The 12,954-nt window shown below is 38.6% G+C and overlaps 1 protein-coding gene across 1 annotated transcript in view; it reads right to left on the minus strand.

Moving 5' to 3' along the window:
* Positions 1–12,954, minus strand: part of NTRK2 (neurotrophic receptor tyrosine kinase 2) — a 236,432-nt gene that overhangs the window by 192,824 nt on the left and 30,654 nt on the right. Inside the window, exon 5 of the mRNA XM_054987587.1 lies at positions 6,532–6,689. Within this exon, the coding sequence (XP_054843562.1) occupies positions 6,532–6,689 (158 nt within the window). The remainder of the gene's footprint in view (positions 1–6,531; positions 6,690–12,954) is intronic.

Raw genomic sequence — 12,954 nt, forward strand, 5'->3', positions numbered from 1 at the left:
AAAGATTGACATTGTTAATATTTTACTTTATCATCATTCTGAAGAAGTGAACTTCCACTATAAACTTCAGGTTGAGTTGCATCTAGCCTGTGATCATATCAACCATGAAAGTATCTGAGACAACATTATCAGCTATCACTATTCTTTGCTTCACTGGTCTACAGATGCAAATAACCTTACCAGCAAACCACAGTGGTCTCAGTTCATTACCCTACAAGAAATATGTTAGCAGCTCACCGTTAAATTTCCTTGCACTATCAATACTAATCTGCTATACAGTACTATGCAGAGAAATCTTACCAGTTAAAATACAAACCATCTGTCATAATAAATTACATAAGAACATAAGCATAAGAACATAAGCAAAGCCATGTTGGATCAGGCCAGTGGCCCATCCAGTCCAACATTCTGTCACACACAGTGGCTAGAAATCCAGTGCCATCTAAAGGACTGTCAGTGAGGCCAGGACACCAGAAGCCCTCCCACTGCCTTCCTTCCAGCACCAAGACAACAGAGCACCACCTCCCCACAAAGAGAATACCATCTATCTCCTGTGGCTAATAGCCACTGATGGACCTCTGCTCCATATATTTGTCCAGTCCCCTCTTGAAGCTGGCAATGCTTGTAGCTGCCACCACCTCCTGTGGCAACGAATTCCATGTGTTTATCACCCTTTGTGTAAAGTAGTATTTTCTTCTATCTGTTCTAACCCGACTGCTCAATAATTTCATAGAGTGCCCACGAGTTCTTGTATTGTGAGAAAGGGAGAAAAACACATCTTTCTCGACCTTCTCTAACCCGTGCATTATCTTGTAAACCTCTATCATGTCTCCCCTCAGTCGTCTTTTCTCCAGGCTAAAGAGCCCCAAGCGCCTCAATCTTTCCTCATAGGGAAAGTGTTCCAACCCTTTAATCATTTTAGTTGCCCTTCTCTGTACTTTTTCCAGTGCTATGATATCTTTTTTAAGGTGTGGCGACCAGAACTGTACACAGTACTCCAAATGAGGCCTCACCATCGATTTATACAGAGGCATTATGATACCGGCTGATTTGTTTTCAATCCCTTTCCTAATAACCCCTAGCATAGCATTAGCTTTTTTTATGGCAGTCGCACACTGTGCTGACGTTTTTAGTGAGTTATCTATCATGACTCCAAGATCTCTCTCTTGGTCAGTCTCCGCCAGTTCAGACCCCATCAACTTGTATTTATATTTTGGATTTTTGGTTCCAATGTGCATTACTTTGCACTTGGCTACATTGAACCTCATTTGCCACATGGATGCCCACTCTTCTAGCCTCGACAGATCCCTTTGGAGTGCCTCACAATCCTCTCTGGCTTTCACCACCCTGAACAATTTCGTGTCATCTGCAAATTTAGCCACTTCACTGCTTAATCCCAATTCCAAATTACCAAAGTGCTTTGACTTTCAACTTGACTTCTAAAAGTCATTAGTAGCTTGTCTTTTTGCAAGTTCACAGGTATACAGAAAAATGAAGTAATGAAAGGAAATTTCTTTGGTAGTAAAAATTTTTAAGAACTCAAGTCAAATCCTAAAGCATCAAACAAGAAGCTGGTGTTTCCTATCAACTGAGATATTTGTTTCTAGGACAAAATTGGGTCAAAACTCAAAAGTACTGCATTTTCCCAGAGCTGGAAGAAAAACTAGTGACATCATATTTATGATAGACTTTCATTAAAATCCTCCCACCTCAATTAAACCAGATTCCCGCCCCCCCCCCCCATATCTGCTTTTAAAGTAAGGACATTAAAATTAAAAGCATGGCTCTTTACGGTGTTTTTAATTTCGAGATAACTCTAAAAAAGGATGTTCAAAGCATGTTCCAGGCCTGTTTGGGCCTTTAAGAGAAGACTCATGGGTGAAGCCCAGCAGCTACCATTGGCAGGCCCCGGTGCTCACTACTATTCCACAGGAAAAAATACAGAGGAGAACACTGTGTGGTAACAAAGATAATAAATCAAAAGACCCACAACATTCATTCCCACCTTGGCTCATCCTGGGGTGTAGAGTCTAAGCAGAAAAGTCCCAGCAAGCCCCCGTGGTGTCAGGAGTTGCCATGTTGGCAGAGCCCTCAGCCTCATGGCTGTTGCCACTTTGAGCCACAGAGACGAGGGAAGGAGCAGAGCAGAGCCCCTAAAACACCACAGCTAACATAGGTTTAGGAGAGTGGGTGGGCAACCAGACAAAAGCACAAGCCAGCAGAGAGAGCAGCCACACCTCCATTTTGTCTCTCTCAGGGGCTGCTCCCCTCATGAAAGGACTGAGGCTCCCTTTGAGCAGGAACATCCTTCTGCACTCCCCTCATAAAGGGCCCAGAGAAAGTCCAAGAAGGAGCTACCTGGTGTCTCCAGTCCAGACATCTATAGAGAAGGTCAGGAAGAGAGGAGGACAGCTGTAGAGGCCCACAGAATGGGGCACTGGGTTACGCCAGAACTCAGCATGGTTGGACCCTATCCTCACAACTGCTTTGAATGAAGTTATGGGGTAGGGTAAAACACTTTTCAACATAAAATCCATCAATAAATTACAGTACACATCCAATTACACTGCACATGCATTATTTTGGACTACCCTTGAAGACAACATAGAACTATAGATGGTTTTTAGAATACAGGGGCCCAATTGCTGTTGGCTGACCATCTCCAAGACATTTTGCCTATTTTAAAACAGCTTCATTGGCTATCAGTTTATTTCCAAGTTCATTTCAAGGTGATTATGATCTTTAAAGTCTTTCATAGCCTGGGGCTCACATATATAAAAAGGCTGTCTCTCCCATATATCCCTGCGCACAATCTATGGTTTCAGCTTGCCACCTTCTGAGTGTTCCCTCACTTGGCATCAAAAAGAGCCTGTGCTTTTTGGTGGTTGCTCCCACTCAAAGGAACAGGAGATGATGTACCATCTTTGGAAACCTTTAGGTGGCATTGCAAGGCTTATTTTATTCACCAGTGCTTTTAGCAGAGTTTAAGTTGCAGGCATTTTATGTTTTTAATTATGGATAGTAAACCTAGAACCATAAAAAGGTGGGATATAAACATTTACAGAGCTTTTTTTTTTAAAAAAAGGAAATGTGCACTGGTATGAAGTGCAGGCACCTCTTGGGCATTCAGGACTTGGGCTGAGAGGGGAGAACATCATGATTACTGTCACCTCTTTTCTCAAGAATAAGAAGAGCACTGCATGCACACATACATACATAAAGATCAAAGATTTGACAGAAGCTTCATCATACTGTTGTACTGGTCAAACTGAGAGTGACAGTGCTTATTAAGGAACGTGGATGAGGCACAATTTTTCCTTCAAGGAAAAGAGCTCTAAGCACCTGCTTGCATGCTTTAGCATTAGAAGGTTCTGAACTATTCTTTGTATAAGCATAAAACATATATATGCGCCTGCATAAACACACATACAGAGATCATGGAGAATACTTAAAAGGCAACTGCTCGTCCAACCTTCTTTGACCGGAAATGGTAATTTACTAAAAAGTGAGGGGGGAGGGAGACCTCATCCAAGCAGTCTTGCAGTGAAAATACCTCAACAGCAAGAAAATGAGGAAGTGGAAATTAAACATGCAATTTTCAAGAAGCAACAGAGCTGAAGCCTGCAAAATATTAGGCTCAAAAATTTTAGGCTCAAAAATTTTCACAACTCGAAACAAGTTGCTCAGTGGTTTAGACAGCTGCAGATGATGAACGTTTCTACAATATAAACTACAAACAAGACAAGGTGTTTAACTACATAGTGCACATAAATACACAGATCACTAGTTTATTTGCTCAGGCAGATAATTATTGTATTCATATGGGCAGTTGTAATTTATTAACTTAATATTAATAAAAGATGACTGTCCATCTTCAACATAAAAATACATTTTAACTAGAGGTGGGCACGATCCAAAAAAAAAAAAATACCGATCAAGCTGATTGTGGATCCGCGCCGGCAACAACCCCAGATCACCAATCCACACCAATCAAGTCCCGTTTCTGATCTGGGATCGGGGAGGCCAAAGTGGAGGGGTGCCCCCCCCACACACTTAGAGCATGGGGGGGAGTTTTTAACCTGGCGACGAGCCACCTCCCCTCAGGGAGGGGACGTTTTCACACACACACACACACACACACACACACTTAGAGCAGGGGGGTAGTTTTTAACCCGGTGACAAGCCACCTCCCCTCAGGGAGGGGATGTTTTCACACACACACACGATTTTAAAAGCAAGCAGCCAGTCTTCCAAAAGCATATTTTAAACAGGAAGAAAGTAAAGCCAGGATCCACACGGATCCTTGCGGATCCTATGGTTTTTTCAATAGGAAAAACACAAATGAAACATCAAATCACATATCACAGCCAGGTTCACAGACTGAAATATAAAAAACACAGATCCAAAAATATTCATGAAAAAACATGAATCTGAGACACAGATCCTCATGAATTCATATGATTTTTACATTGAAACAAAACAAAAAGGCTGTCATATTTTAGATCTTTTGGTCCTGTTTGTGGCATTGGACATGGTCTGGGACATTATACTGGACTTTGGGTGGCCCCGTGTAAAAATCAAGAGGATCCATGAGGATCCATGCTTTTGAACCATGTTTTTGCGCCATGGCGCTGCCACAAAGCGGTGGATTAATGATTTTTTGGGTCCCATTTGTGGATATGAACATGATCGGGTTTTGTATGGTGGATTTTGGGTGGCTCCGTGTAAAAATCAAGAGGATCCATGAGGATCCATGCTTTTGAACCATGTTTTTGCACCGTGGCGCTGCCACAAAGCGGTGGATAACTGATTTTTTTTTTGCCCCTTTTGTGGCAATGGACATGATCTGGGGTTGTATGGTGGATTTTGGGTGGTCCCATGTAAAAACCTAGGGGATCCATGTGGATCCATGCTTTTGAACTGTATTTTAGCGCTATGGCAGTTCCACAAAGTAGTGGATGGCTGAATTTTTTGGTCCCATTTGTGGCAACAGACATGGTCTGTGATTGTGTGGTGGATTTTGGGTGGCCCCACTTAAAAATCAAGAGGATCCATGCAGATCCGTGCTTTTTAAGCATGTTTTTGTGCCGTGGCAGTGCCACGGATTAGTGGGTGCATGATTGTTTTGTTGCTGTCTGTAGACTAGGACATGGATCTATAATATGACAGCCTTTTTGTTTTGTTTCAATATAAAAATCATATGAATTCATGAGGATCCGTTTAAAAGCATCTGGATCCACCTTTTACCCACTCCCTTTTAAACACACACAAAGAGCCATGAATGAGATTTTCCCACAAAATAGTGTTTTAAAAGCAGGTTAAAAACAGAGAGTGACAGACAGAAAAACAGCCATTCCTTCTACAAAGCCCCGTTTTTTAAAAAGCAAAAAACATTTGGAGTGCCCATGGCTACGGAACACCCCCTTCCCCCTCTCTCCCCTCTCTTTTCCCAAATGGTGATGCGTTGCTGGCTGCTCCGTGGTTGGAAGGAAGCCCTGCTGATCAAGGAAAGCTGGGCTTCCATTCGTGTTTCCCGAACAGAAACCAATCGATGCAATCATGCCCCGAACAAGCAGACCACCGACCGCTGGATCAGTTGCCGTGGACGGCACCGATCAGCTGGGTCCCGATGGTGCAAATGCCATTATCAGGGTTTTTTTCAAATCGTAATGCCGATCGTGCCCATCTCTAATTTTAACCAAAAAAAGTTGTAGAATTGAAGCAATTGTGAAGCTCACTCAACCTGAAATTATCATTTTCAGTTTTACAAATATGCATACAATAATAGAACAGGATATAAACAGTTGCCATTGTGCTTATAGTAGAAAATAAAAGATACAGCACAGGAAAAAGCAGTATCTTTCAGTGAATTAAGTTTTTAAGTTATATCAACATTTTACGAAGCAAAATAGAAATTTTATTTAGTAAGAGACTCTGAAAAACCACTGGGACAAGAGATCTTCAAAAATGGATACCAAAAGTTCTGAAAATCATAGAATAGCTCAGGACAAAAATCCTGAAAACATTTCTTAAAGTTTTTAACATTCCATTAACTCAGTGGGATTTATGCAGCCTGCATGCAGAAGCAGAGCCTTTAAAATACCTCCAAAGTATAATATAAGAGTTTCACTGGCTGGGTTAATCTCTGGCTGGGTGATCCACCCAGAACTGTTCAGATACAAATTCTATTAAAATTAATGAGGCATAGCAAGTTGATTCTAGGTGGTTTGTTAGGGTTACCACCGGCAGAGCTCCAAAATAAGGAAATCATTGTGAAAAAGTAAGAAACGATCTATTATATGAGTTAGAATATTACCAGTACTTTAGTAGAATCAATTATTTTTGTAATATATTAAACTGTTTTTGCAGTAATGGCGCATCTTTTCTTTTCCATTATTTCTGAAATAAATACATAAAGACTAGTTCCTTGAAATAACCTGAAAAAACAGGTGGTAAACCTATGGGCTGTACCCAAAATATTTTAGAACTTCAAATATTTATGCCAATTATTCTACATTGAAAGTGAATTACCACAGTTTGGGACTGGCTTCTCCATCAGAGACACCCTCTGGTTGTAGTCATTCACACAGTAAAAATCTCGGATTTCTGTTTTTGGTATCTTGGTCTCTTGGAATATTTTGATCCACATAATGTCACAGGAACACTTGAATGGATTTCCTTCCAAAATCCTACAGCATTTGAGAAAAAACAGGAAATCTTTTTTAAAAAGTTAGTTAATGTAAGAAGTGACTAAAAACATGTATTTCTTTACACAGCCGTTCACAAGTTAAGCACTTAAATACGGATGTTTCGATTAAAGACATTTTAGCTGATTAATCATATTAATTTTAGTCAAGACATTGATTAAACAAATCCTCAGGCATTTACATATGAATAAAATGAATTAAAATATTTCTGAAGAAAAATATATATAGTTTTTAGATTATGCATACATATTGCAGAAAGCACCACCAGAAGAAACATTCTTTTCTTTGTGAGAAAGAAGAGGAGTGCATCTTCTTTGATAGCGGCTGCCACTCACAGTTTTCAGAAGTCCTTACATGGAAAATAATTATCAATTTTAAATAAAATCTGCTGCCCAATTAATCAAGGGCATCTTTTAGTAAATCTAAGGGGTTCAGATGATTAATATAACCAACTCATCAACTTAATATATACTCTATTGTTAAGTACTGAAATGGAGAAAGTAGATGCAACTCCAACGAATATATATTAATTTTGTCAGCAGTTTGACATTTATTACATTTTATTTCACTCTTCCTGCAGGGAACTCTCTGGACAGTGAACATAGTCTCTCCTCCCATTTTGTGCTAAACATAAAATATGCCAAGCAAAAAATTATCCTCAAGAGATACTTAATTACATTCAATACTATTTTTCTGAACTGAGAGAGTCAACAATATATGATCTGTAAGTTATTTTTGTCTAGAATAAATTTTACATGGTTTCTGTCTTCTGGGATTGTTAGCTCCCCCTTATGGTCAAAAACCTCAGAAATATGCTTCAAGTAACAGCTGCAAACATTTTGAAAAGTTTACTGTGAATCTGTGAATCTCTAAAAACAGGAAAAAAATGTTCAAAAAGCCACAGCCCAACACAAGTACAAAGATGCTGGAGTCGAATATAGCACAGTGTAGATGTCTAGATCAGGCATGGAACATTATCTGAGTGTCGCTCCTATAAACATAGCAGGAGTTAAGTCCAGCAGCACCTTGGAGACCAAAAAGATTTTCAGGGTGTGAGTTTTTGAGAGTCTCTTCTCCTCCATTTTGTGCTTCAGAATAAGGGAGCTTTGACTCTCAAAATCTTATACCCTAAAGATTTTGTTGGTCACTAAGGTGCCACTAGACTAAAATCCTGCTGTTCAACTGCAGACCAACACAGCTACCCAACTGAAACTTTCATAAAAGCAGACTGTACTTCATGCTGCCAGTTTTTTGGTATGCCATTTGACCCTCTGACATTTTGTGGAAAAAAATGATAACTTACAAATGTAATATTTGATTTGACCATGATGCTCACAGCCCTTTGGTAAAGCAGTTTCTAAAGAATGTTCATGTGAGTTCAGATGCTTCCAAACCCCTTAGCTTTAACTGGACAAAACCCAAAATAAACAGCCAGATCAAATTGACTATTCTAAATGTTTTACCAAGTTTCACAAACAGACAGGAAAAGTTCTTGAAGTCTGGGTCTGCACTGTGTTCCCTCCCGTGGTGTATAGGAGAGAGGATGAATCCCGTATGCACTTCTTACAAAACAGCCTACTGTCACATTTCTGGGTAAAAAGAACATTGTGTTCTCCTTTCTGCATCTCACTAATTTGCTTTTCATATACACAAAAGGAAGCAGTCTGTATAGCCCAGATTAGCCTGGTCTCTTCAGACCTTGGAAGCTAAGCAGGGTTGGTCATGATTAGTACTTCAATGGGAGACCACCAATGAAGACTAGGACTGCTATACAGCGGAAGGAAATAGCAAACTACCTTTGCTAATCTTTTGCTTTGAAAACCCCAAGAGGACATAAGTTAGTTCTGACTTATCTAATTATTATTATATACAAAAGGAAGCTAGAATAAGAACTCTACTCAATTTCTTCTTTAAAGACAGCACTACAACATACATTAAATATTGTTTAATTAACTTCTACGAGTGAAGGAAGCTATCACTAAAGACTATCTAGAGATGTCATTCTGTATTCTTGAAATTATGCATTTAATTTTTGGTACAGATCATCTGGCTATAGTTAGTGAATGGTCATGGATACTATACATACTATGCAATGTGCTCAATATTGTCTTTCATATAACTTGACACATACAAGAATAACAATGATCTCATGAACTCCAAATACAGTTCATAGGCTATACATTTTAATGCTCTTAAATTCAAACTATATACTACTAGGGACCACAATCTACATGTACTCTGATAAACTGTCCAATATAATACATTATTTAAACACAGCCTCAGATAATACAACATTTGTCCAGGAGATAAAATTTGTTGCAACTATCAAATGCGACAAATGTGGCAAATATGCTCATACGCAGACAAGCATAAACATTAAAGTAGACTCACAAATTACATGAACAGATACTCTATGCAATCCTCAAAATACAAACATAGATTATTGCATACACTCCAGGCACATTGATCAAAACATGCAAGCAAGGAAAAGATCAGGCAAACACCCTGTGGCAAACTATTTGCAAGGCTGGCTTAAATAATATGCAAGTCACTGCTATACAAGGCAATGTACACAGGACATTCTAAACTTCAGCTGATAGTTACAGAGAAAAAGAATGTCTAAAAGTTATCCTGATATCAGCACTCAGAACCTTAATATCTGCAAGATATTACAGCTAGTTAGGCAGCTTTTGCACTTGCATCATAACCAGTAAAAGAAGCTGGACCCAGGCCTAATCCAAGAGGATGGAACAAAAGACTTAAAGAAGGACCTGTCAGTTGCCTAGCAGTCAAAGTACTTCTATAGCACTTAATTTAGTCCCAGAAGGAAATTTAAGTGGACGTAAAGACGAAAGCAAAGATAAGGCACCTGTCGATTTCTCCTTACCCTATAGCAACATTACATTTGTATTTATGTTAATCAGCAGCTTTATGTGCATTTTTACAAGAATGTGGCAAATCTGTAACATTTTCATTCGGACTTTATAACATGGGTAAGTAAAGTTTCCTCTGCATTCAGTACACCAATAATCTGGGAGTGGGTGTTATGTGTACAGCGCAAGTTACACATATTCAGCTCCCATATCTTAGCATTACCCAAGCTCAGTGCTAGGGTTGCCAGCTCTAGGTTGGGAAATTCCTGGAGATTTTGGGGGTGGAGCCTGGGGAGGATGCAGTTTAGGCTGAGGAAAGTTCTCAGCAGTGTATAATGCCATACAGTCTACCTTCCAAAACGACCATTTTCTCCAGGGGAACTGATCCCTGTGGCCTGGAGATTAGTTGAAATTCTGGGAGATCTCCAGCCACTACCTGGAAGTTGGCAAGCGTATGTATCTTCTTCTCACCTCTTACTTCTGTAACGTTTTCTCCAGTTTACTGCTGTGCTTTTCAATAAACATATTCATCCTTATTTTTTTCAGTGACTTTCCATCTCCCTCTAGTCTGTAGACTTATCTTTATATTATCCAAATACCTCAAAATCAACAAATTTAATCTCTATAAAAATCAGTTATAATTTCTTAAAAGCCACAGCTTTTTAAAAGATCCCTCAACTAACTTCTACCAGGTTATAAAAGATAAACTGTTAATTTGATTACAGAGATGTCAAACAGCATAATAGGTTACATTATTTCTATTTGTCAGAGTCATTCCATATCCCAAGTTTATTATAGAGAGGAAACATATTTGGTCATTACAGTGTATTTGTCTACTGGGCCCTAGGGCATGGTCTGACTTTATGGCAACCATGCTGAAGCAGGCACGAACCGAAATACAAACAGAAGTTCATCACGAACCAGGCCGGTTTGTGAGAACTCATTTCTCATGAATTGTGACAAATTTTTGCCTGGTTTATTTGGTTTGTATTTTGGTTCGTCACTGCAGACAGTCTGGCACCAATCAGTTTCCTAAGCAACTGAGGGGATGGGCTCTCTACAGACCTTCTGCTGTCTCAGAAGTGACATTTTCATGAACCGAATGAACCAGTTCACGAACCGAGGCAAGTTCGTGGAAGTTCATGGTTCATGAAACACAACAAACCACAAACTGAATTTTCCTGGTTCATGCCCATCTCTAGAAATCACCTACGTAAGCTTCATTGTTCCAAGGAAGAAAAGTCAATACAGATAAGTCAGACAAACTCTATTATCAATACTATTTTGTTATTTATTTACTACATTTATATACTTTCTTTTTGCCAAACCACTTACTTTTAGGCTCAATTGAGACATAAGCAACATGGGTGCTTTCCATCTCTTTCTTTAATCCTTAACTAGTACATTTATCTGAATCCTGAACATATGCTAGCACAAACTTTTAAACCTTTTTAAAGTGCATATGCACTCTCTTGAAAACCAGAAGGAAAATTATAATTTCCTCATCATTAGGCATTTTATGACAACAGCATATATTAATATGAGCAGACAAAATAAGTATCACATCCATGCAATTAGTAAAAATAAAAGAAGGGTCTAATACACCTTAAAGACAAACATTTATGATAGCGTAAGCCTTTGTGGGATTGTTGTGTGGTTTGGTCCCTGTGCCAATGTTTCTGTTAGGTGGTGCTGTGCTGCTGGTGAGTAACCATTTGAAACCACGGGCTTGTATATAAGCAAGTAATAGCCTGTCACCTAAGGCCCCTGAGAGAGAAGTATGCACCACTTAACAGAGAATGGTAAAGAGACCCAGACTGCAGCAACCTCAGATGCCATCTCTATCCTCATTTGCACTGGGGCAGCACTATTATAGGATCTAATAATATCAGCCATAGCTTCAGTGGTTAACCCTTTATATATCTATCTATAAAAATCTTGCTGACTGATCATTCACTTCCTGACATAAGCTCAAGCCCATGAAAGTTAAGGCTACAATAAATTTATTAGATTTAAGTTGTTCTAAAAATCTAGTTTTTGCTGCAATAGACCAGCACCTCAATGGAATCTAAATAGCACAATCTTTATTACAGAGAAAATGAGCTAAAACAGTAGAATCAAAATATTTATCAAGAAACTGAATTTTTAAGGAAAAAGCAGATATAGTTTTAAAAGAAATGTTGCTTTTAAAATGTCAAAGTAATCCCAACTTGACTGAACAAGTATATATCAGCAAAAAAACCCTTCCAACTGTTCAATGATTGCCACATTATCAAAGAAACTGAATGCCATTCTCTTGATTATATTAAAATTATTACATCATGAAAATAATGGGGGGAAAATCCAACAGTTCTTCCTATCTTGGATACAAAAGTCTCCAAAAGTAGACACGTTCTACTTGAAGGCACATTTCACTGGCCTAAAATCTTGTTCATTCTGTTAAAGATGAGTAAAATTGTTTACCGAATAAAGGAGATTAGTTCAAGTATATGTTATATTAAAATACTTTGCCAGCATTGCAGCTAAGCCATTCATGAAAGTTAACATTAATTGACACAATTTTATCTGAGGGACAGCAGGAAATAAAATTAAATGGCAACATATTAAAATTATCCAGACATTTACAGTATAGTTCTTTTCTATTAACTGTAGTTAAATTGATACAAAATTCTCAATGTGTATAAAATGTCCTTGTGCTACATACTGTGTGAAACAGATGGAACAAGCCAATTGAAGCTAAGGTACAACATGAATGGTTGTGTCATGTGGTAAGAAAGGTTAGTGAGACTAAAATGAGAAGAAAATTTCTGAGCCTTCTCAGAAATATTTTTAGTGAAAGCATGGGATATAAGCTTTCTAATAAATTAAATAAATGAAATTCAAAGAGCCAGTAGAAGAAAACTAGGTTAATTAATACAAATCTTTTGGAGTAGCAGGATGTGGGTTATTATTATACTTACGGTTAAGCTATCCTCTGTATTTTATTAATAAGTACAATTCACTATGCCTTTACACAATCCACGTTAACAAGTTTTGTGAAGACACAGCAACTAACAACTGGCCTCTTCACAAGCAATTTTACAATTACCAAAGACTCATTAATTCTCATAAGGTAAACAGATCATGTGATTCAAAGCTTGCCCAAAGGTTTTGTGTACTCCTAATTGCCACTGAGACTCCTTGGAGTTTCAAATGCTTACTAACATGCAACAGGCGTTCCCAATGCAGAGGAAAAAAACCTTTATCAAATGCCCTTAAAGGTATACTGAGTTATGGGTACTTTGTAAAACACAGCTGGCACAAGGAAACCACTTAACTCTGTCCACCTAATGCTCTTACATGAAGCCAGGGTTGCCAACGGGCCTGGAAGAAAA

Source organism: Eublepharis macularius, chromosome 8, assembly GCF_028583425.1.
Source record: "Eublepharis macularius isolate TG4126 chromosome 8, MPM_Emac_v1.0, whole genome shotgun sequence".
NCBI classification, from domain to species: Eukaryota; Metazoa; Chordata; class Lepidosauria; order Squamata; family Eublepharidae; genus Eublepharis; species Eublepharis macularius.